Source organism: Scyliorhinus torazame, chromosome 5 (genome assembly GCF_047496885.1).
Source record: "Scyliorhinus torazame isolate Kashiwa2021f chromosome 5, sScyTor2.1, whole genome shotgun sequence".
NCBI lineage: Eukaryota > Metazoa > Chordata > Chondrichthyes > Carcharhiniformes > Scyliorhinidae > Scyliorhinus > Scyliorhinus torazame.
In genome coordinates this window covers 241,979,650-242,005,530 of record NC_092711.1, presented here as the reverse complement: position 1 = coordinate 242,005,530, position 25,881 = coordinate 241,979,650, and the positions used below count along the sequence as shown (strand labels likewise).

Genomic DNA, 25,881 nt, shown 5'->3' with positions numbered 1-25,881 from the left:
CATTGGAATGAAGGGCACAATCCATTGGCCATGCTGCACCGGACAAGCAGCTCGCCGTGGTGCAGCATGGCCGATAAGAGCCAGGAAACCCCACTCACAACACCTCGCGAGACCCAACACAATCTTGTGAGACGTTGCGATGTAATTTCCGCCCATTGTGGGCAGGATCACGTTTTGGCAAATCTGCATATTAGACAGTTAGACCCTTAGTGCGTTCGGACTTGGGGGGGGGGGCGGTTGGATTCTAGTAGTCAAAGCTCCTCAGTGTACCCTGCTGAGGCCCCTTATACAACGCAAGTTGCGTTGTATAGCCATGTGTTTTTAGGCACAACGAGCGCCAGGAAACACACGGCTAAACGTGCTCGCTAGGGGGCTTTGTTCCCATTTGGTTGAATTGAGCCCACACTTGCTGCTCCAGTACACTTACACTTGTGCTCCTTCATCCCTCTTGCAAGTTGGACACTTGGCCCCAGCCACTTGCAAGTTGGACACTCATCCCTGTGGTGAATGTATAGTGCTAATAATTCACCAGTGCATTTGTATCATGTCCTGCTGTTGTGTTAGGTTGTTAACCCTGTGGGCTCCACCTATGGGCCATTGTGTGGCTTCACCCACAGGGGGATATGTTGGGACATGTACGGGCTCCACCCATGGCTCCTCCCCTTAAGAGGAAGTATAAAGAGCAGCTGACCTGCAGGCAGTTCCCAGTATTGTACCAGTCGCAGGCAGGCACTGTTCTAAGCTGATTAAAACCACGGTTTACTTCTCCTCGTGCCTTTGAGTGAACTGATGGTCGCATCAATTTAATCAGCTTAAATACAACTATGGAATCAGCCCTCAAACCTGACAGATTGGAACTCGATCCGCAGGCCGCGGAGGCAAAGAAATGTTTTTGCACTGGCTTCGATGCTTCAAGGCCTACCTCGCCGCGTCGTCCACGCCATCCGTCACTGATGAACAGAAGCTGAGCCTCCCCCACGCACGGGTGAGCCATCGCATTTCTGTCCAGCTCGACGAGGCCGCTTCCTATTCAGATGCCCTCGCGCTGCTCGTACGCCTCTACATACGGCCTATGAATGAGGTCTACGCGCGACATGTCTTCACCACTCGCTGCCAGCGCTCCGGGGAGTCACTAGATGACTACCTACGCAACCTCAAAGCCCTCACATGCAACTGTAATTACCAGGCCGTTACGGCCACTCGGCACATGGAGCTCGCAGTCCGAGACGTCGATGTGGCGGGAGTCCGGTCGAATTATGTGAGACAGCACCTGCTCGAAAAAGGGGCCCAGGACCTGGACGACACCGTAAAGATAGCCACCTCTCTCGAGGTTGCTTTTCAGAGCCTTACTGCGTTCCCGGCCGACCACGCGACCCCCTCGTGGGCCCCCGACCAGAAACTATCCCAGGCCTGTGCCGCGCAGCCGCCCGGCCATCATGGGGGGGCTACCCTGTTATTTTTGCGGCCAGTCACAACACCCCCGGCAGCACTGCCCGGACGCAACGCGAACTGCAGCAGCTGCGGGCGAAAAGGATACTTCGCCAAGGTCTGCCTGGCCAGGTTAAGAACTCTAACTCACAGACCCGACCTTCAGACTCACAGGCCCGCAGACCCCGCATTGTGGCAGCGTGTCTGCCGACACCGCCTCCTCACAACACGTGCGACTCACGGTGGCCGCCATCTTGGCCATCCTCCCCCACGCGGCCCGCCACGCTCGACCAATGGGGGCCGCCATCTTGGCCGCCATCTGCTACGCCGCTCGATGCGTACGACCAACACGGACAGTCATCGCGGGGCCGCCCCAGCACCTCCGATCACGCCGCCGGCTACCCGCAACTCAGCGCGGTCACCTTGGACCAGTCGCGACACAAGCACCTCCGGAGCTCCATGATGGCCGTCCGGGTTAACGGGCACGAGATGTCTTGCTTTTTCGACTCCGGGAGCACAGAGATCTTCATTCACCCAGACATGGTAAGACGCTGCTCGCTCCCAATTTTCCCGACGCAACAAACCATCTCCCTCGCCTCTGGGTCGCACTCAATGCAAATCCAAGGGTGCACTACTGCAACCCGAGCAATACAGGGCGCCGAGTACGCTAATTTTAAACTATATGTGCTCCCAGACCTCTGCGCTCCTCTCCTATTGGGACTCGACTTCCAATGTAACCTCAAGAGCCTTACTCTTAAGGTCGGGGAGCCCCTACCCCCACTCACCATATATTGCCTCGCGACCCTAAAAGTCGACCCTCCCCCTCTCTTCGCAAACCTCACCGTTGTCTGCAAGCCAGTTGCCATCAGAAGCAGGCGGTATAGCATGCAGGACATGACGGTCATTAGGTCTGAGGTCCAGCGTCTCTTACGGGAGGGAGTCATCGAGGCCAGCAATAGCCCTGGAGAGCTCAGGTGGTGGTCGTCAAGACCGGTATACGCAACTCGATGCATATCCCCTTCCCCGGATTGCAGACATGGTAATTCAGATCGCACACTACCGCATGTTCTCCATGGTGGATCTGAAGTCTGCATACCACCAGCTCCCAATCCACCCGGAGGACCGCCACTACACAGCGTTTGAGGCAGACGGCTGCCTTTTCAATTTCCTCCGGGTCCCCTTTGGCGTCATGAATGGGGTTTCGGTGTTCCAAAGAGCAATGGACCAAATGGTGGACCAGTATGGGCTGCGGGCCACATTTCCGTACTTGGACAATGTCACCATCTGCGGCCATGATCAGCAGGACCACGACGCCAACCTCCACCGATTTCTCCAAACTGCCCAAAAACTCAACCTCACCTACAACAGGGAGAAATGCGTTTTCCACACAACCAGACTAGCCATCCTCGGCTACGTCGTGGAGAATGGGGTCCTAGGGCCCAACCCTGATTGTATGCGTCCCCTCCTGACCCTCCCTCTCCCTCTCCCTCACTGTCCCAAGGCCCTGAAGAGGTGCCTTGGATTCTTCTCCTGTTACGCCCAGTGGATCCCCCAGTCTGCGGACAAAGCCCGCCCACTAATTAAGGCCACCATTTTTCCACTGGCAACTGAGGCCCGCCAGGCCTTCAGCTGCATCAAGGCGGACATCGCCAAAGCCGCGATGCGCGTGGTGGACGAGTCCGTCCCCTTCCAGGTGGAGAGCAACGCATTGGAGGTCGCTCTCGCCGCCACCCTCAACCAAGCAGGCAGACCGGTAGCGTTCTTTTCGCGCACCCTCACCACCTCTGAAATTTGACACTCCTCGGTCAAAAAAGAAGCCCAAGCCGTGCGGCACTGGAGGCACTACCTCGCGGGTAGGAGGTTTATCCTCGTCACCGACTGACGATCGGTAGCCTTCATGTTCGACAATACGCAGCAGGGCAAAATGAAGAACGATAAGATCTTGAGGTGGAGGATCGAACTCTCCACCTATAACTACGATGTAGTATATCGTCCTGGGAAGCTCAACGAGCCCCCAGATGCCCTGTCCTGCGGCACATGCGCCAGCGCGCAAGATGACCGACTACGGGCTATCCACGATGACCTCTGCCACCCGGGGGTCACATGGCTCGCCCATTTTATCAAGGCCCGCAACCTGCCCTACTCCACCGAGGAGGTCAGAGCCATGACCAGGGACTGCCAAATCTGTGCGGAGTGTAAATCGCACTTCTATGGACCGGATAAGGCCCACCTGGTAAAGGCATCCCGGCCCTTTGAACACCTCAGTATCAATTTCAAAGGGCCTCTCCCCTCCAATAACCACAATATATACTTACTCAACATCATAGATGAGTTCTCCCGCTTCCCATTTGCCATCCCCTGCCCCGATATGACCACTCCCATTGTCATCAAAGCCCTGCATAGTGTCTTCACCCTGTTTAGTTTCTCCAGTTATGGCCACAGTGACCAGGGCTTGTCATTCATGAGCGACGAACTGCGTCAGTACCTGCTCAGTAAGGGCATCGCCTCGAGCAAGACGACCAGTTATAACTCCGGGGAAATGGGCAGGTGGAGAGGGAGAACCGTCCAGACCGTCCGACTGACCCTGCGGTACAGGAATCTCCCAGTTTCTCACTGGCAGGAGGTCCTCCCCGATGCGCTCCATTCTATCAGGTCCCTCCTTTGCCCGGCCACAAACCAGACTCCTCATGACCGCTTGTTTGTTTTCCCTAGGGGAGCTACCTCAGGGGCCTCGCTTCCGTCCTGGCTGAAGACACCAGGACCAGTCCTCCTCCGAAAACACATAAGATCGACCCCCTGGTAGAGAGGGTCCAGCTCCTACACTCCACCCACAATATGCTTATGTCGAACACCCCGATGGCCGACAGGATCCCGTCTCTCTCCGGGACCTGGCACCCGCAGGCTCCACCACCATCAGCACAGCAGCCCCCACACTATATCCCGTCCAATCTACCATGTCCAGCGCCCCCACCCCATTTGGCTCCCGCGTTCCCTCCCACCCACCACACCAGTCCACAGGAATGAACATAGAACCGTGCAGCACAGAACAGGCCCTTCGGCCCTCGCTCCAGAAGATCCGCTCCCGGAGTCCACGCCTGTGCCCGCACCGGACCCACTTCTACAGCCAACCGGACTGGCTGCAACACCAGTGCTTCGGCGATCGCAGCGCACGATCCGTGCGCTGGACCGGCTGAACCTATGAGCCTGTCACCCCCGCCGGACTTCATTTTTTAAACAGGGGGTGAATGTGGTGAATGTATAGTGCTAATAATTCACCAGTGCATTTGTATCATGTTCTGCTGTTGTGTTATATTGTTAACCCTGTGGGCTCCACCTATGGGCCATTGTGTGGCTTCACCCACAGGGGGGTATCTTGGGGCATGTACGGGCTCCACCCATGGCTCTTCACCTTAAGAGGAAGTATAAAGAGCAGCTGACCTACAGGCAGTTCCCAGTATTGTATCAGTCACAGGCAGGCACTGTTCTAAGCTGATTAAAACCACAGTTTACTTCTCCTTGTGCCTTTGAGTGAATTGATGGTCGCATCAGTCCCCAGCCATTTCCATCATCTGTTGCTGCCTAAATGCACCTCTGCCTTGAGAGTTGCAATCAGTGGTATAAGTTTGAAGTGGCAGACGGCTCGCACGGGCTTAGATCTCCTGCTGAGGTGTGAAGCCACTCGTTGCATTTAGTCCTATCTGCACACTCCTGTCATTTAAATTAATGCTGTCTGAATTGCAATGACTGGACGTGGGTTAATGCAAATCACACCTCTTTCCAGTCCTTACCCAAATTTACGTTCAAAATCTTGATGCATGCACAGGACATTGTTCAGCTAGCAATTATTTCAGGAAAAACAAGTAATTTTTCTTTACTGACCTCTCATATCTCGCCACATGGCCAAACAGAGACAGTAATCAGACTACTTTTTACTTGCAAGTCTTTACTACTCTTGGGTAAATTGTTATATGTGGGAAGAGCTAAAACTCACTCTAGCTTTCTTCCTTCAATTTGGCACCTCCTCAAACATTATGCGGAGTCTGTGAACCTGCCACGTGGCTAATCACATTTGCGAGTCCGCCGTTGTTATATAGTACACTATTTCACCAATATTTTGCCCAACTCACTGCCATGAGAATGTCAATTCCAATACATCGCTGAGCATGCTAAATGCTTTGCCTAGATGCATCAAATTTAAGTTCTTGTTTTGATTAAATTATCAATTGCGAGTATACTGTGGTGCATTGATTATCTGTTGTTCTTACAGGTTTGCATCCAAATAACATGTGCCTTGGTGAAATTTATATGGTTGTGATGTTTTATTCTCTACCACACAACATTCTGATTAGCAATAGCTTACAGCCAACAAGTGGTATTCCTGCAGCTAAATTTCATAATAGTGATGCTCCTCCCATCATGAGAGATCTAAGAAACATGTATCAAGTAAAACTATTCATAAAATAAATCAGCTGAAATCATAGAAATAGAGAAAATAGGTGCAGGAGGAGGCCATTCAGCCCTTTGAGCCTGTTCCCCCATTAATGATCATGGCTGATCATCCAACTCAATAGCCTAATCCCACCTCCCCCATATCCTTTGCTCCAACTGCTATATCTAACTGCTTCGTGAAAAATGTACAAGACCCTGTTCAGTTTGCAAATGTTTTAAGAAAAGCAAATGTAATTTTTCCTTAAATAATCCCTCACATCACACACCACGGCCAAACATAATGTTTTGGTCTCTAAATCCTGCTGCATTGATATAGGACTATTATTACAATCCAGGAAGCCAAATGGTAGGGTGAAGCTGGTTTATTCATAGTCACGAAAAGTGTGCCTACAGCAGTAAATAAACACACACAGAGTAAAGTCCCGTTGGGACAACCAGCATGCTGGTCCCTGTCCGGACCGGCCTTTATACTGTGTTCCTATGAGCCCTAGATGGGTGGGCCTCCACTCATTAACTAGGAAGCTCCTATTCCATGAGTCCCACAGGGAATTCAATCAAGGGTATCCCCATGGAGGTTATTAAAACTGAGGTTTGCTTGTCTAATATTTTAGTAAATGTGGCGATATGTTTAAAATGGGTTAACAACTTGGTTATATAGCATCAAAACAAGCCATTTGGCTCTATGATGGTTAATCTCTATGAGGCTCCGCTCAATCTACATCATCTCAACCTGTCAAAGAGTCGGGGTGTGTTCAAATATAGTTAGTGTGATGTCTCCCATTTGTGACATGGCTCATGTTGTTGGAGATAAGAATGCCCTCGCTCTAGATTACTTCAGGTACACTGAGGTAGGAGAAGGGTGAAGAAGCACATGTAGTTTGGACAATTTGCCAAACAGCTTTTTAAACACGTGCTTCTGTTCAAATGAACAAATCTTTGCATTTAGTGACAATGGAAAGTCTAATCGGAGAAGTTTAGGAGACTTGTCCCCTTCTGGGTGCTGGTCCATGGTCTAAAAAGTAACTCACAATTTAAAATATCAGCAACTACTCTCAGCTGTTCAACAACGCTGCTAAACTGGCAATATAAACAGCTGAGTATGTTCAGATTCCAGGTACAGCTTTGACAGCTGGGATTTCCTCAATTATCCGCTTCTGATTTCAGCAAATGGAAAATGTTTACAGGATTATATCTGTACAATCACTAGACGTTGTTGGTGTCTACCCCCTCATCTGCGCTTCACAAATTGAAAGTTGCTATGAACTCGATCAGAGAGGATACCCTATTAAATATGGGATCATCTTACTTGTTAACAAAACTGATCTATTTTTTGGGGAAGACGCATTCTAGAATAATATAAATTGTATACATCCAAAACTCTGTCCTGTTTGCCATATTTTACACATTTCTACACTCCTAAGTTAACCATAGCTATTTTTAACCAGCATTTTACAACCAGTTATGTGAGCTTTAATACTTCTAACAACATGACCGTAATAATATCTGGTTTATCCCTATCTCAAGAATGTAGCAACTGAGCATTTGGAGGTGATGGGCTAATCCCCTAGCCGTGTGTTTCTTGGCCGCACGCTGTTTGCTTGCGGAAGGATTCTATCTTCCCGCCACACTGCTAGGAAACCCACGGACATGAATGCGCTGCCAGCGGGAAAGTGAATCGCAATGACCGGTTAATTCTGGCCGATGACTCAGAAGCATTTAACAACAACTTTATATTGTACCTTTAACATAATGATATGTCCTAAAGTGCTTTACTGGAGCATGAAAACAAAGTATGAAACCAAGCCACAAAAGGAGATATTGGGCGCGATTCTTCCAAAAGGGAACAAAGTCCCCTGGAGAATCGCCGGGGGCTAACGGGAATCCCGCCCCCGCCGGTTGCTGAATTCTCTGGCATCGGATATTCGGCGGGGGTGGGAATCGCGCCGCGCCGGTTGGCGTGCCCCCCCCTCCCCCCGGCGATTCTCCAGCCCGCGATGGGCCGAAGTCCCGCTGCTGGAATGCCTGTCCCGCCGGGGAGAATCATACCACCTCTCTTACCGGCGGGACAAGGCGGCGCGGGCGGGCTCCAGGGTCCTGGGGGGGGGGCACGGGGCGATCTGGCCCCGGGGGGTGCCCCCACGGTGGCCTGGCCCGCGATCGGGGCCCACCGATCCGCAGCGGGCCTGTGCCATGTGGGCACTCTTTTCCTTCCGCCTTTGCCATGGTCTCCACTATGGAGGAGGCGGACGAGACCCCCTCCACTGCGCATGCACGGGGATGCCGTGAGCGGCCGCTGACGCTCCCGCGCATGCGCCGCCCGGCAAAGTCATTTCCGCGCCAGCTGGCGGGGCACCAAAGGCCTTTCCAGCTGGCGGGGCGGAAATCAGTCCGGCGCGGGCCTAGCCCCTCAAGTTAAGGGCTCGGCCCTCAAGATGCGGAGAATTCCGCACCTTTGGGGCGGCGCGATGCCGGACTGATTCGCGCCGTTTTTGGCGCCGTACGGCGGACATCGCGCCGATTGCGGAGAATCCCGCCCCACATGTCTATTCAATGAGACCCGTGTTGAATAAGTGGCGTAAATGGGGAACGTGCGGCCACAGCCACACAAATCCACGTTTTGTACAGTGGCATCCCAAACTCTGAGGTCCCCAAAACAATTGCTGACCTCTCCCACGCAGTCTGAACGCAATATGAGAAAGCTCCCGGCCCCTCGCACCCCACCCAACACCTGTGCCTGACAACCCTGGCCCAATCGCGCGCACGCAAAAAATGCCAGCCTGGGGCAGCACGGTGGTGCAGTGGTTAGCATGGCTGCATCACGGCGCTGAGGTCCCAGGTTCGTTCCCAGCTCTGGGTCACTGTCTGTGTGATGTTTGCACATTCTCCCCGTGTTTGCATGGGTTTCGCCCCCACAACCCAAAGATGTGCAGGCTAGGTGGATTGGCCACGCTAAATTGCCCCTTATTTGGAAAAAATTAATTGGGTATTCTAAATTTATTAAAAAATAATTTTATGTTTTTTAATTGCCAGCCTGGCACCTTGGCAGTGCCAACCTGCTAGTGCCCATGCCAGCAGGCAATGCCACCTGGGCACTTTGGCAATGCCAGGCTGGCACTAGATGTCATCAAAAACTCTGCTTCCCGTGTCCTAGCTCAAAGCAGCGCCTATTTCCCTATCACCCCTGTGCATACTGACTTACAGTCAATCCCGGGAGGAGGTCTTGTGCCAATGTAATAGCATCCTTACTTCTGGACCAGAAGCTCAGGGTTTAAGTCCAATGGGACTCATTGGCAACGGAAGGAGTGTTCATAACGTAGTTCAACGGCCTCATAATGAACACGGGAATCCTTCCACCACTTCCCCACTATTCCCCAAAGGGGAAGACGTATGTGTGTGGATTCCGGTCAAGCGACATCTTGATTTTAAACATTTTCATCCTTGTTTTCAAGCCCTATAATCTGTCGAGATATTTATGCTCATCTAATTCTGGTCTCTTCTGCACCCCAATTTTTATTTCTCCACCATTTATGGCTGTACTTTCTGTTAGCTCAGTCCCAGTCTCTGAAATTCCCTCCCTGCAACTCTCTGTTTCTCTACTTTGGTTTTAGCTATCTCGTTTGTCGTGTTGGGTGCCCTGCTACACAGACGAACCAACACGGTTGCAGATGGTACAGCTCTGTTTTATTACTATCAATAACAACACCTGTAAACTTGTTACTGTGGTTCATTCATTACCCTTTAACCTGTGGACCCAGCCCTAACACTATCTTGGAGAGGCACTCAGCACATGGTGAATGTCTGAGTGGCTTGCTGTGAGCTCTGTGCCCTGAGCTGTCTCCTGCTGGAATGAGCGGGAACTGTGGTGTTCCCCGTTTTATAGTGCGTGTGCCCTTGCTTGTGATTGGCTGTGATGTTGCGTGTGTGTTGATTGGTCCGTTGATCTGTCCATCAGTGTGTGTATGTGTGTTTGCACCATGATGTTTATCTGAATATCATGACATCGTTCACAAAGCTTTTGGTCATCTGACCCAATGCGTACGATCCAACAGCCTCGTGCCCGAAAAGCAGCAGTACATTGTGGCCATTGAAAGCCGGGAGACCCCGCTCCCAGGAACTACACGGTTTGCAACGTCTCACAAGATTCAACGCAATCTTGTGAGATGTAACGCCCACAACGGACGGGGTCACTTTTTAGCATATTAGAGTGAGGCAGTAAGCCTCACTAATGTGCAGATTCCCAAGGTACCTGAGGCTTTGGGATTCAACACCTTTGCCTCAGAGACCTCGAGGGAGTGCCAAATGGGGACCAGACGGAACGGCACTCGTAGGGGTCTCCATAGGGATCAGAGGCCCCCAACTGCATGTCCTTCGTGCAGGGTGGTTCTCTGATACTGCTGGTGCGAACTGGATACCCTGGCAGTGCCAGCATCTGGGGGAGAAGCTGCACAAGGTAGCTCCCACCAGGGTGCTTGTTTTTCAACCTTTTTTCTGGGGTTATTCCTGTGGAAACAACCTATCTACATGAAGATACAAGATGCCTGCATCAGAAAATGCCAAGAAAGGTTGGGAGTAAGAAGCCTGCAGACGGAAATTAGTCGACAGATTGGGAGCCTTCACGTGGCTCCTTTGTGGAGAAAATGGCGGAGACTGCTCCTGTGACTGCAGTTGCTCCAATAACGGCAGACATGCGTGCTGGTGTGCTATCAAATTAGATAAGCAGTGGAGAGGGATTACTGAGGGGCTCCGAATGTCGATTAAGGAGGCCCTGCTCCCATCCGATCGAAATTGGAAAAGACCTCCGAGATGGCGAAGGAGCATGACAGGGTGTTAGAGGGTATGGAGAAGGCTTTATCAAAGCTTTCATTAACTGGGTGTCCCATGCTTGGGCTCTGCTCCATAAATTAAACTATGCTAGTCTGATGAGCAAGATTAAGTCCGACTTGCAAAAGTGGGATAACCTTCCATTGTCCTTCGCGGGCAAGGCCCAGACGAGTCCAATGAATAGTCTCCCCAGGTTGCTATTTCTTTTTCAGTATCTCCACACTTATCTACCTAAAACCTTTTTGTTAGGGTTAATAAGTTGGAAGTTTCCTTTATATGGGCGGGTAAGACCCCAAAGATTTGTAGGGCATTTTGTTAGAGGGACAGACAGTCGGGGGGGGGGGGGGGATGTAGCATTGCCCAATTTGCATTTTTATTATTGGAAGGCTAATATTGAGAAGGTGTTGGGTTGGTTCAGCTACCAGAGTTCCATATATGGTCAGACAAGGCAGGTTTGTGGAGGGGCCCGTCTGGAGTTGGTGACGACAAAGTTTCGACTTTTTGTTCAGATACCTCCAGATTCATAATTTTGTTCGAAAGGCCTTTCCGTCCTTTCCCATGGCACTACCATTGTACCTGCTGAGGAGGATTCTATCTTTAACAGAGTCTGATAGGGGGAAATATTTCAGGTATTTATGGGCAGATTCTGTCAATGGAGTCATTCCCAGTGGAGGGGGTGAAAACGAAGTGGGAGGGGGAATTGGGATCTAGTTTGGATTGGATTTGTTTATTGTCACGTGTACCGAGGTACAGTGAAAAGTATTTTTCTGCGTGTAGCTCAAACAGATCATTTAGTACATGGAAAGATAACACGTAATAGGGCAACACAAGGTACACAATGTAAATACCTAGACATCAGCATAATAATAATCTTTATTATTGTCACAAGCAGGCTTACATTAACACTGCAATGAAGTTACTGTGAAAATCCCTTAGTGCCACATTCCGGCGCCTGTTCGGGTACACAGAGGGAGAATTCAGAATGTCCAATTCACCTAACAAGCACGTCTTTTGGGACTTGTGGGAGGAAACCGGAGCACCCGGAGGAAACCCATGCAGACACGGGGAGAACGTGCAGACTCCACACAGACAGTGACCCAAGTCGGGCATCGTACCTGGGACCCTGGCGTTGTGAAGCAACAGTGCTAACCGTGCCGCCCGGCATCGGGTGAAGCATATAGGAGTGTAGTATTAATCAGATCAGACCAGGGTTGTTTAGGAATCTGGTAACAACGGGGAAGAAACTGTTTTTGAGCCTGTTTGTGCGTGTTTTCAGACTTTTGTATCTCCTGCCCGATGGAAGAAGTTGGAAGAGTGAGTAAGCCGGGTGGAAGCTGCCCGCTTTCCCAAGGCGTAGCTGATGTAGACAGAGTCCGTGGATGGGAGACGGGTTCGTGTGATGGACTCATTTTGAATGAGGAGGTGTGGTTGTGTAATTGAACAGCAGCCTAAGCAAATAGGAAAGAGATTACAAGGCACCACTTGCAAAATCTGTGTTAAATTGGGAAACCATTTTACTTTTTGTAAGTTCGCAAGGACAGGGGATGCTGTGTTTGTTGACATTGCTGGTAGGCTGCACTGAGAGAGAAACTCTTTAATAAGGTAATTTTAAAATTATTTCAGCAATTGATGGGGCTCTGAAAACAATGTTGATTTGACCATAACGCCGCGACCATCGTCATGTATTTTTGCAATGACGTTTTGTGAAAAAAGGACCATTTGGTTAAGCACTTCCCAAGTATAAACAATACCCTGCGTAAGGATATCTCATCAAAATCATGGGGCGAAATTCTCCCCCAACGGCGCGATGTCCGCCGACTGGCACCAAAAACGGCACCAATCAGACGGGCATTGCGCTGGCCCAAAGGTGCGGAATGCTCCGCATCTTTGGGGGCCGAGCCCCAATATTGAGGGGCTAGGCCGGCGGTGGAGGGATTTCCGCCCCGCCAGCTGGCGGAAATGACGTTTGTTGCCCCGCCAGCTGGCGCGGAAATGCAGCGCATGCGCGGGAGCGTCAGCGGCCGCCGACAGTTTCCCGCGCATGCGCAATGGGGAGAGTCTCTTCCGCCTCCGCCATGGTGGAGACCGTGGCGGAGGCGGAAGGGAAAGAGTGCCCCCACGGCACAGGCCTGCCCGCGGATCGGTGGGCCCCAATCGCGGGCCAGGCCACCGTGGGGGCACCCCCCGGGGTCAGATCGCCCCGCACCCCCCCCCAGGACCCCGGAGCCCGCCCACGCCGCCTGGTCCCGCCGGTAAATACCAGCTTTGATTTACGCCGACGGGACAGGCAATTTCTGGGCGGGACTTCGGCCCATCCGGGCTGGAGAATTGAGCGGGGGGTCCCGCCAACCGGCGAGGCCCGATTTCCGCCCCTGCCCAATCTCCGGTACCGGAGACTTCGGCGGGGGCGGGGGCGGGATTCACGACGGACAACGGCCATTCTCCGACCCGGCGGGGGGTCGGAGAATGACGCCCATGATCTTAGCCTGAAAATGCAGGTGCATCCTAAAGTAATGTTTGAAACAAGTGAATTTTGTGTTCCCTTGGCTTTATACGAGTTTGCAATTCTCCAAATAGTGTAAATGGAAATAGAAGTTACATTTTCAATGTGTAATTAATTGCCATTTCTTGCCCCTCATTTCACAGTGGACAATTGCAAATCCATCCAAGTTGCACCATAATTCTATCATTTTTATTACCAATCCAAGGGACACTAATAGAACTTTCATGAATTAAATTGAAAACAAAAATCCAACCTGACAAGGATTATCCTTTGAAATTGACATTGGTTATTTTATTGCATCTGTCTGCATTGGTTTCTCACCCAATACCTTGTCAAAGGTCCCATTTTTCATATAATGTCCATTTATTTCTTGCATTCACTTTCCTAGCGCCATTGTTATAGCTGAACGACACAGTACTTTTATTTTATTCGCGAAGCACCGCAAGCTTTAGCCAGCGCAATCTGTTTTGACAAATAGGGCCCACATAGTAGCGATCTTCAGAAGCATTGAAAAGAAGCTTGCCTAAAGTGATTCCTGCTCCAACCCATCAAGCGGCAGTCAGGAGGAGTTTCAAATGAAGGATGGGCCATTTTGAAGAATTTAGAAACAAAGCAATGTTTGATTTTCCAAATATCATCAAACAGCCATGATATTGAAATTCTTTGACGTGAAACTTTCCAAAATTCAACATTGACATTAAAAAATCAGCAGAAGGCAGCAGAGAGAGGGTAGGGTCGCGTAAACTCATCCCGGGTGGTTGAGGACTGAACCATGGGCGGGATTCCGCCCACGCCGGGTCAGGGAATCAGCAGGCCGGGCACAATTTGCGCGACGCCGCCCCGACGATTCTCCAGTGACCAGAGAATCGGCGCCATTGGCGACGGCCGGGGGGCAATGGCGCCGATTCTCCGCCCGGGATGGGCCGAGTGGCCACCCAAAAAAACCCGAGTTCCGCTGGCGCCGTTCACATCTGGTCTTACCCAGCGGGACCTCGGCGTCCATCCTGTCTGGGGCGGCCTGTTGTGGGGGAGGGGGGTCCGACCTCGGGGGGGGGGGCCTCCACCGTAGCCTGGCCCGCGATCGGGGCCTACCGATCGGCAGGCCGGCCTCTCATGGTGGGGCCGTCTTTTGCTCCCCGCCGGCCCCTGTAGCCCTACGGCATGTTGCATCAGGACCGGCGCGGAGAAGGAGGCTACCGTGCATTTGCGCCGGTCACAGCGCGCATGCACAGACCCGCGGCTCCCATTTGACACTGGTAACGGCGTCTGGAGCGGCGTGGGTCACTCCAGTGCCGTGCTGGCCTCCTGGAGGGCACAGGATCGCTACACATAGCGGTCTGATGACGCCGTCGTTAAACTCTCCAGTTTTTACGACGGCGTCAACACTCTGCCTTCAGATGGGAGAATCCCACCCCATATTTTTCATTTTTATGCCATGATTCCCCAAAGTGGGAGCATATGCTCATTTCAGAGAGATTAGGAGATTACATATGCTTAAGACACAGGAGGGTTTCATTGTTACACTCATAGGTCCAACTGCAAGGCTGGTAGATACCGGGAACTTAAATATGGCTTGGAAATATATCGCCATTCCTTCAGTGTCGCTGGGTCAAAATCCTGGAACTCACTCCCAAACGGCACTGTGGATGTCCCTACACCGCATAGTCTGCTGTGGTTCAAGAAGGCAGCTCACCACCACCTTGCCAAGGCTAATTAGGGATGAGCAATGTTTTTAAAATGCTGGCTTGGCCAGTTATGCCCACATCTAGTGAAAGAATTTTTAAGAAGCAGATCAGACTGCTTAACGGAATGAATTATATTACTGAACCCAAGAAGGCAAATTAGCAGATCCAAAGTCTCACACACAGATAATGTTCACATCATGTTATTATCCCATCATTCGGATTCCATTTTCACCATTTCTTTTTTAATGCAACTCCCTGAAACTTGTAATTGGGAGCTGCTGATATCTTTCATTCATTCCAGGACCTTTCAAATTTCTCATGGCACAGTCAGATGTTTCTGTTCTGGCAGTAGAGTGTGCATGAGGAAGGCAGTGCACAATTATGCGGAACCTTTTTTGATGTTGTGTCTCTTCAATTGTACGCTTCAAAAAAAATTCAGTCTGTTACATTGGATTGTCTAACATTAGTGGAGACAACACGAGGAGAAAAAAGGTTAATATGAATCAGCTGGCCAACAATTGCAGCATGAGTGTAACATCATTCTTAGTGACTTTAGAAAATTGTAAATATTATGGTATTATCCAATAAAACATGAGGTGGAATAATATGGAGAGCAGATGGCACTGGCTCCATGCTGTCCAATCCCGCAGCAGTAAAGCATTGCAGCTCATTAACGAAGGCCAAGTGGGACCTCTGCCCCTGATTAGGGCGCAAGTCCCACCCTCTGGAGCTGCCAGCCAATCCTTTGTCCGGCAGCCCCATCGGTCTCAGCAGTGCCAAGAAGGCATCAGTGGCAGCTGCCAGGACTGTATCTGAAGAGAGGAGCCCAGGGCCTAGGATCCCCAGAGCAAGTAAGTCTGGGGTTTTGGGCTGGGAGGGTTTGAGAGCGTGGGAGAGGGTCATCCCATGAGTGGCAAAGAGCAGCCCCTAAGAAAGGCCCAACCACTTCCTCCTGACCTTCAATCATTTGAGGTTAAAAGTCGGCATCCTGCTCCCACCCTGAAGCCCATGCCAAACATATTATGGAGTGGGCAGCATATTATGAGAGTCAATAGGCTTGATAGCAAGCTTAATTGACCCTTAAATCATTTTAATTTGGCAGGCAGGCAGCAGGTTTCACTCCCCGCCTGCTCCCTGTATTATGGCGAGGTGGGTGGGGGTGGATGGGAAGGTGGATGAATGGGCAGCCAAACCATTTTACGTCCCTACTTCACACTCGCTGGGGCATTGGGAAACCCAGAATTAGCAGGAATAAACCAGGAATATAAATCTGTGCTGAATATAAATCTTTTTTTCCCCACAAAGTGTTGCGCTTTGTCCTTTAAAACAAAATATTGTGCTCAGTTAAGATTTAAAACTTTTATAATATATATGACTCCATAAATTGTTCAAATGTGCAGAATATAAAACAACATGGAACTGAACTTTCAGCCTTATGTGAATTTAAAAAATAAGTTAAGCCAATTGTTCTAAATTTGTATTTTACAAATCTAGCAACAATTCAAAAGCGACTGAAGAAAGAGAAAAAGGCAAAGAGGAAATTACAGGAAGCGCTTGAATTCGAGTCAAAGCGACGAGAGCGAGTGGAGCAAGCTTTACAACAGGCTACATCTACAGAAAGTCTTAGGGTGCTCAATGGTATGGCTCTCATCGTTTTATATTCAATGCAAGCCTTATGAATGAAAATGTAATGGGTGGAAATGCACATCAGGGCCCGTCAGAAATTATAAAGAAAAAATTAAAGGTGGCAGTCCTGGTCGGCACTCTGTCAGAACTGATGAAGGGTCAACATCAACTCATTTTCACTCTTTTGGAGGGAAAAAAAAGTTAGTGTGAATAAACTGTCAGACGGACAATAAAGTAAAGTGTCATACAATTAGACAGCGAGAATGCAACCATAGGCCGGAATTCTCCAGTTGTTGCAATTCACTTTTCCCGCTGGCAGCATATCCCCACCAACGGGTTTCGCGGCGGCGTGGGAAGGTTGCAATGGGAAATTCCATTGACAATCGTCGGGAAGATATAATCCCGCCACCAGCGAACGGCGCTCCCCCGAGAAAGGCATGACTGGGCGACGGGAGAATCCCGCCCATAACCTTTACAGAAAATATTCCAGAATGGTCTCTTTTTACCCTAACAATCTTCATTGGGAGTTTGAATTGAATGGGCACCTAGCAGAGTAACCAGTTTATGCACCTAGAATGAACCCTGCATCATTAGGCTACTTATTCCATTATCTCCAGAAATGGAAATCATTTTTTCTTTGAGCACCTCTTTGTTTTTCACTGTAGAGGACATAGGGAGACACAGATTACACTATTAACCGTTAACGTGCTGGCCGTATGGAGTTGTTTATTTGGCAAATTAGGTATAAAGATTAACTGAACCATGACGTTGAGCTTTTTAAAGTTCATTATTGAATATAAATTTAAGGTCATTGATTTTCTGTTGCTACGGGGAAATGGGGAGCTTTCTTTGCATAGACTTACATAGGGGGCTTGTATTATGATTGATTACTCAGTTATGGATGGAGGACTTACACAAACAGCAGACGTGAGGGAGTATAATGTGCTGATTTGTTCCCCTGATTATTTTGTCAGGTGCAAATAAACATTAAATTTTCTTTTAATTATATATTACTGCACAAAATGCCAGTAACTGCAAAATAGGCAAAGGAAGATTAGTAAATATTAAAAGAATTTCCGTCATGGAGGCAAAGTGAAGGGCAGGCTTCAAGGGCATGTACTCTTTAAGTCAGAATATTAATAACATTTATTGTGCAAGATTATAAAAGGCAGAAGTTCAATAGTTTCCAAATTTGCTTCCACTTTTTAATGCCAAAACACCAGTGGAGTTAGTCTGCCCAGTGCCGCATCCTGCATGGAATAGGTACCCCAATAATGCAGAGTTCCTTTCTGGGAAGGTGAGCTGGCCCCTACCATCCAAGAACGGAACCAGCGAAAATCTCATTGTGAGGATAATAACAAATGAATTAAATGTTTTTTGCACATGACTTGGACTCATTTCCAAATTGTGTTATAGCTTTTCATTATGCATAATGAACACATTTTAATTATAGTCACACACATTCTGACGTGTGTAAAAATTACCCTCGGAACATTATGCACGTTGTGGATTTGATGAGATCGGAGGTTAATAGAGTTACTGAACTGACAGAACTAAACCCTTTTGCTCATTAGTGATCACATGATAGGTTGCCGTGCAAACCAGGGCTCTCTTCTCATAACCCTATCGTATTACATGCGGAAGTAATCATTAGTTTTAAAAGAAGATAAAACGTGAAAGGAAAGAAATTAGCAAGTTGAAAGTAGACATAAACTGATTTCATATTCTTGTTTTTAGATGCAGTAATTCCCGAGATGGAAGCTGAACACTGTGGGACTCAACTTGACACAACAGCAGCAGTGCTAGGTGGGTACAGGCTGTATCCCATACAAAGTAGCAAAATTCAGGGGCCATTTTGCATAGAGGGATGGGGAGTGGCAATAGTAAAAGAGGAATAGATCATTTTAGCATGGAAAGATACCACCATTCTGCTTTGCTGTTTGGTGATTTGATACAATGATTCAATCAAAAGTAACGCTTTCGAATTTTAAATTTCTCTACCCTGTCCTCCTGATCATGTATTCTCTTCCACCTAAAAAAAAGGGCCACTTTGAGGCACAGATTTCACTCATAGCAGCAAACCGTGGTGATTGGCCAACAAGCGAGAACTATTCAAAAAGTTCAAGAATCGTCCCGCATAATTTTCCTCCTCCTTAACCACCATAGTTTTTTTAAATTTCAAGTGCCCAATTAATTTTTTCCAATTAAGGGGCAATTTTAGCGTGGCCAATCCACCTACCCTGCACATCTTTGGGTTGTGGGCGCGAAACCCACGCAAACACAGGGAGAATGTGCAAACTCCACACAGACAGTAACCCAGAGCCAGGATCGAACCTGGGACCTCGGTGCAGCAGTGCTAACCACTGCGCCACCATGCTGCCCTTTTAACCACCATAGTTTAAGCAATGTTCAACAATTTAAAAATCTGCTGAAGTTCACTTATGGGTCAACACGCAACCTCAACACTTGAACAAATACTGTTGACACTACTGAGGCAATGGGACAGTGTTTTCTCTTAACCATGTAATTGGCTACTTTGAGTAGAAGGTAGCACATGTTATCTTTACCATTTCAAATGGTCACCAAACCATTAGTTACCATATTTTAATGTGAATGTGTCAACTAAAGATAACACAAAAGTGATTTAAAACCCACCAAATATAGGTGACATGGGGCAGCACGTCACTGTCCATATCCAAGATTCCCTTTTGGATGTTATTATTTAAACCCTACATTTCACAGAGCAAAAACACTGATTGAGGGACTTTTATGTTTGCTTGTTTGTACTTTCCCACAGGAAAAATCTGTGTGTGCATGTTGAACCCAGATTTGTGTCTCTTTACAAGTTATATATGTGATAAACACGCACATTTTGATTTTAGGCTGCTTCTTCATTTCCAAGGCTTCCTTTGTTTGTTTGTTTGTCTTTCTTTTATTGTTCACAGCAATTTTTCCACCCATAAATTCACTCGTTAAAACTGAAAGGAAAACTCCAGGAGCAGAAACCAATACTTAATCCCAAAAGTTTCTCATTCGTCTACTAGCCCAAACACAAAATAGTTTGATTACTAACCTTACTGCCAAATTTAGAACATTGGGAGATATTTAATAAGTCTGTCTTAATAGTTTTATTAACCATCATATTTTCTGATGGACTATGGTATATATTAGAGTTCTCCTTTAGTGAATCTCAAAATTAAATATTTAATAAAATAAACTACTTGAAATGTCACAATAATGGAAATCTTGCCTAACCTCTTCACTGACCCATTGTGTTTATGTAAAAGCTCTCACTGTAGCAATAAGTCTGGTCTATTGAGAAGTCTGTGTTTGAATTTTCACCCTTGTTTATTTTCCATTCTATGATAATATTTGCTGAACTGCAATTGCTCTATAAAGATTCCATGCATAGAATACCACACACAAGTAAAAAAATCTAACCAAATGTCCCCCTCTCGCTACGTGAAATGAGGCACTGACTGAATTCAATGCGTGGGATTTTCCTGTCCCTCGAAGTCAATGGACCTTTTACAGGTCCATCAAATTATCCGTTCCACCTGCTGTGATTCACATGGTGGGCGGGACCAGAAAAGTTAGGCCAGTATCTTAACTGAGATGGTGGTTCCATTTATAAAGAATCAATTTGGATTGTCTGTTCCAAGGATTGTTGCCCCCCCCCCCCCCCCCAACCTCTTTTACATACAAGTCTGACGAAGAGTCATCCAGACTCAAAACATTAACTTTGTTTTCTCTCCACAGATGCTGTCAGACCTGCTGAGGTTTTCCAGCATTTTCTATTTCTGTTTCAAATTACAGCATTCGCATTGTTTTCATCTTATTGTTATTAGACTCACTTGTTAAATCTGGTCAATCAGTCAACCATGTTGAATAATTGATTAACGGGTGGGATATGGGGGTGGCCACTTTGAATTGTAGCATTGTTGTCTTTGTGTAGCACAAGAGATCTTGCAGAATAAATTGCAAGATTTTGGGGGCTTATTTTACAACTGTTGATTCATTAATTGGTCCCTGGGTGTCCTGGCAGATGCCAACTTCAGTCCGGCAACAGTCCTTCAGGAGCTCAGAAAATATGAAGGCACGTTGGTCTTTCTTCAATGCCAGCAGCATCGCATCACTAGTTAAAACAATTGACATAGGAAATGCATCCAAATTGTTCTCTTTGATTGACAATAATGGGAAAGGCTTCCTCCAGCACTTGAGAATGATCCAGGACACTGTTATAAGGTGGAGTTCAGGCAGAAAAGGAAACGTGGCTGCAAAGAGGAACATCAACTGGTCACTGAGTATGTTGGAGCGGAGGTGGTGGTCCTAGGGTGAGCCCACTTCCTTGTCACAGCCCTTCATACAAAAGATCTGGCCTTAGTAAAAGATTTTGAGCCTGTTTTGCAGCGGTGGATTCTCAAAACAAGTTGGTTGGCACAAGACAAGCTACCTGAGTAAAGTCTGTCCTATATGGGGCCAGTTATCCATCAAATAGTTTATGAAACTCATTATTGAAAATGCAGGAAGGCATTATCTGGAGGCCGGGTATAAAAGCATACGATCATATATCTAGAACTGAGTGCCTATTAGGACAGAGTTACATGACTGGAAGCAACTAAAGCATGATGTGTCCATATGATCAGAAGGATGGTGCACATGTTTGCAGTAAATTGTGCTGCCCACTTACCCTGGTACCTGTAAGTCCATCTAACAAGGATTGCAACCGGCACTGGTTAGTTATCTGATCATTGGGCATTATCTACCGGCCTCATGATTGGGATACTAGACGATAACTCCCACATGCTACATGGTCTGGCCACCCATAGGGATTCACTTGGGTTGTGTGAAGTGCTCACCCAACCAGAGTGTACAGGTGCCGCTGGTCCTTTGAACAAATGATGGACAGCACGTGCCGCAGGAGGCTCGGCCTCAACAAGGAGAGGATGCGGCACCTGTGCCATATCCTTGCGGATTTGGCACCACGTGGATGAGGAGGACACCCGTTCCCGGTGGCCGTCAAGGTCACCACAACTCTGAACTTTTATACCTCTAGATCATTCCAGGGCAGGAGCGGGGACCTGTGTGGCATCTCGCAGGCCACAGCCCACAGGCGCATCCAGCAGGTCACAAATGCCCTGTATACCCGGGCGGAAGACTATATCATGTTTGACATGAACCAAGCCCAGCAAGATGACCGGGCAGGAAGTTTCTCCGCCAACACCAGGATGCCCCAGGTCCAGGGGTTATAGATGCCATGCATGTTGCCCTGCGCTCACCGGGCCATCAGGGGGTGCCCTATGTTAACCGAAAGGGCTTCCACTCCCTCAACATCCAGCTCGTGTGTGACCACCAGGTGAAGATAATGCACTTGTGTGCCCGGTTCCTGGAGAGAGTCCACAACAGCGACCTCCTGAGGCAGTCAGTCATCCCCAGCCTCTTCGAGGAGCACCACAGGATGGACGGCTGGCTCCTGGGGGATAAGAGATATCCGCAGCACATCGGCCATTCCCATCTAAGAGCGGGACATGTCCCGCAGAACCCCATCAAAGTCGGCCTGATACTGGGTGACATCCTCCAGCGAGGCAGACATGCTGCCAAGACCCTCAGCCATGGCGCTCACTGACTGCGCAACGCCTTGGACACCTTTGCTAATGGTGCCGACATCATGCACCAGATTCTCCACTGCGGCCGCCACCCTAGCAGTGTTGGCCTCGGTGCCACTCATTGCCGGTGCCATCTCCTGTGCCCGTAGCCTCTGGGATTCCTCCAAACTGCTATAGATCTGCTGGAGTGATGCTGACACCTCCCTCTGAATGTCCCGCCGCTCCATCAGCTCCCAGCTGGGTCCAGGGATCCAGCAGACCTTGACTGCTTTCTTGCCTGGGGGGGGGGGGTTCCTGCCTCCACCAGATGTGCATCATCAGCAGTGTGGTGCTCACCAGATTGTACCCCAGAAGCCTGACCACTACCATGTCCGACTGAGGTGTGTGTCTCTGTGCTGGCGGAGGATGACAGCTGTGCTGCGACTATAATAGTTGCATCCTTGGAGCTATCCTCGGGGTCAGGAGATGGTGCCGCCACGATTGACCGGCGCCATTGGCTGGAGGACCTGTGGGAAAATGGACAGTGGGAGGGATGGATCAGTTAGTAAGGCAATCAGTACTCATGTTTGTCAGGTCCTCTAGGTGGAGCCCGGTGGTTCCTCACCACTGCGGTGTCCACCAGCCCCTGCGTGGGTGACTGCCCTGTCCTCGGCCACCCCAGTCACCTCCACGGCCTGCTCCTCGAAGGAAGTGAGGATTCTCAAGTCCAGCACTCCAGCGCCAGTCTGGGCCCTCTCCCGCCAATTATGGGAGAGCTTTTCCTGAGGAGTCACAGAGAGGGCATCGTTAGCCACACATATGGTTCCCAGTTGTGGGGGATGGTGTGAAGGAAGGGTTGAAGTGGTGGGTGGAGGGAGGACTGAAGGGGAGGGAGGGCTGGGGGTCACCTGGTGGGATGCTCCCTTGGTGTTGTGGGAGGGGGGGGGGGGTCGTTGGTCATTGGTATCTACCCACTTGTGCTTCTTCCGACACTGGAGGCCAGTCCTCCTGATCACACTGACTGCTGCCGCCACCTTGCCCCAGGGAGCACTGGCTGCCTTGTGGCTCACCCTCCTGGACCCCCGGGGGAACAGGACATCCCTCCTGGCCTCCGCTGCGTCTGGGAGCCTCCCCAGGTCAGCATCCCAGAATCTTGGGGTCTGCCTCCTCGGCGCCCTTGTTGCGAGCTGGCTGTGGTTGGCTGAGCAAGTGCAGCTTAAGTGCTACTCGACATTGTTAACAGGGGGCTGGTGAACGTGGTCCCAGTGAATCAGCTGGTGAGATGTCATTTGAGGCGAGAAGCCTGTGAAGCCTCATTAAGTTTACCAATTAACGTTGAATAGTGTTGCCGGCCTCGCTGCGCCAAGCGCCGGGAAATTCACAGCAATTCACGCTCGCTAGCACATTTAGAAATTTTTCAAGAGATTCGTACCGATTATGTCCCTGGGCAGGGGCCTGAATAAGGAAGAGTTCCAAGTCAGATTTTCTTTTACATGCAGGGGTGAAGAGGAGGACATGCAGGATAAAAAATATGTGAATCCATACAAAATTCTTCATAATTGTTATTGGCTATGTGTACCTTTTGTGGAAGGATACGTTTAGGAATAAAACTCTGTTTTTCATTGGATACATTTCTTCTGTTGAAGGTAGAGAGCGAATCTGATGAGTTTCATGAGCACCTTGTATTAAATAAAATATAAAGCAACCAAGAATCAAAAATCAGTTTCTCTTCTCTCTGCTCCTCCTCTGATGTATCCCGACTGGTCTACCAAGCCGAAGTAAATACCTGACCAAATCAAAAATTGCCAGGGTCGCTACTTATCTTGATTTTTAAATCTTTTATTGCTAGGCTTTCATTCTGCCATGGAAAGTAAAAAGAGTCAGAGTCTCGATTTAGCACTGTGCAGTTTGGACTTTGTTCCTCCAATAGTCCACCTTTACACTCGCCTCCATGAGAAAAACGAACGTTTGCAGGAATCGGAGTGATGTGTAAAAAGAACGCCGTTAGATTTAGAGAGACATTTCAATTTCCAGGTAGTGCTCCTCAGATGTTACTTAAATTAACATGTCATAGGCAGGATGTGGGGAAACCACGGTAACAATCACCAAACAGCGCTCCCAGCAAATCGGCCATGAAACTGCAAGTGCCCATTTTAGTAGTTTATACCTTCCTTCACCCTGGCCTTTCCATATTAATTTAGTCATACTGATAAATACTTGTTGTATCCTTCCTAAAATGCCATCAGAGAAACCTACAAGACGGCAGGCCAATCAGCAGGGGTAGAATGTTAATGGTTACCCAGACACCATGGTGATAGGAGTTGATGAACATACGTAATCATTAGGAGAGGAAGATGAGTAATGCAGTGAAAGCAAGGCAGCTTCAATCACTGCAGCGCAGCTTGACAAGACGCTTTTGTGAACCATGTGATAGAATTCACAGAGCCAGTTTGGAATATCCTACAGATGGGTCAAAAAAGTCAACTTTTAATGCTTCAGGTTACACAAACAAACAAAAAAAAAAACCACAATTATAATTGCCTCGTTTTATTTTTATCGCAGCAAGCTAACACTTCTTCAGGAGGCAATTTATTGCTTCAAAATGTGAAGGAATTCAGTAGCTTTTCATCTTTATTTCGACAGCGTATGCATAGTTTGCTGATTCCGATCCTGTCTTATGATTTAGTTGAATGAGTAAATTGTACAACACAGAAGCATTTACAAGTATGTTAAACATTAATGGAAAAGTAGGCATTGTTCGTGAGCAAGTCCTGCTCTGGACACTGAAATCCTTGAACTGCAATAAAACATTTGCACATTCAAACTGTTCCTTTGACATCCCCATAGCAACATGGCTAGTGACTGTAGTGAGATATAGAGGGCATAACACTAGCAGAGATGAATTACATATAGGGGCTCTTTCAGGAGTGTGAAATGCCCTTTTTTCAGCAGTGAGCTGAATAATGTGGGAAAATCTGGCTATTGTATGCAAAATTAAGAGTTTGGATTAAGGCGACAGGGTATACAATTTATAGGAATGCTATCCGAAACTTTAGAAAATGAGTGAGGTGACAGTCTTTAACACTAGCTGACATGTAGCTTTTTACTCCATTTGGATGATTTTTGGATAATGATGTGATAAACATTTTTGGGACATTAATTAAATATTTATTTGCATCAAGACATCTGAAATTACGATTCTGTACGTAAACAACCTGGGGCATGGTTGCTTTCAAATGACTAGAGAAAATAAGAGGAGACACATATGAAATAAACTAACCAGGTTTTTTTTTTGAAATCCACAAACTTGTCTTTTTAAATCAGTGCTTAATTATGCTTACAGTTCAGAGCACCCGTAATTCCCTGGTCTGAGATTCAGTTTTCGGTTGTGCCAAATGCAGCACATCATTCCAAGGTACCTCGCGAATGCCCTTGATCTTGGCTGAGTGCGCTCCAAACGCGTTTGTATAACTTACCCTGCAACGTAACCTCTCAGAAGGAGATCGGCAAAAACAGCGGTTTATGATGCAAATACCCACGCAGAACTACTTTCAGTGAGTTTTTAGTGTGGGGTGAAATCAAAAAACTATTTTTGCAACGATATGTTGCTTTTGGAGCCAACTCATTAGAAACCTTTGGTTTTGAAACACATTCCGATGTTTATACATTCATTGATGGATAAGTACAGAATGCCGAAAGGAGATTTCAGAGTGAGGTTCGGACAGGTGTATAGATGGATGGAATGAAGTCTTGTGACAAACCACCATATGCACATCAAACCGAA

The 25,881-nt window shown here is 48.3% G+C and overlaps 1 protein-coding gene across 5 annotated transcripts in view; it reads left to right on the top strand.

The window, feature by feature from the left end:
• The window catches only part of dacha (dachshund a), a 589,340-nt gene that overhangs the window by 533,639 nt on the left and 29,820 nt on the right, over positions 1–25,881 (top strand). For 4 of the 5 annotated variants that reach the window (XM_072505221.1, XM_072505219.1, XM_072505218.1 and 1 more), the window contains 2 exons: positions 16,381–16,524; positions 18,250–18,318. In XM_072505221.1, the coding sequence (XP_072361322.1) occupies positions 16,381–16,524; positions 18,250–18,318 (213 nt within the window). The remainder of the gene's footprint in view (positions 1–16,380; positions 16,525–18,249; positions 18,319–25,881) is intronic. The other variant, XM_072505220.1, reaches the window with a different exon arrangement.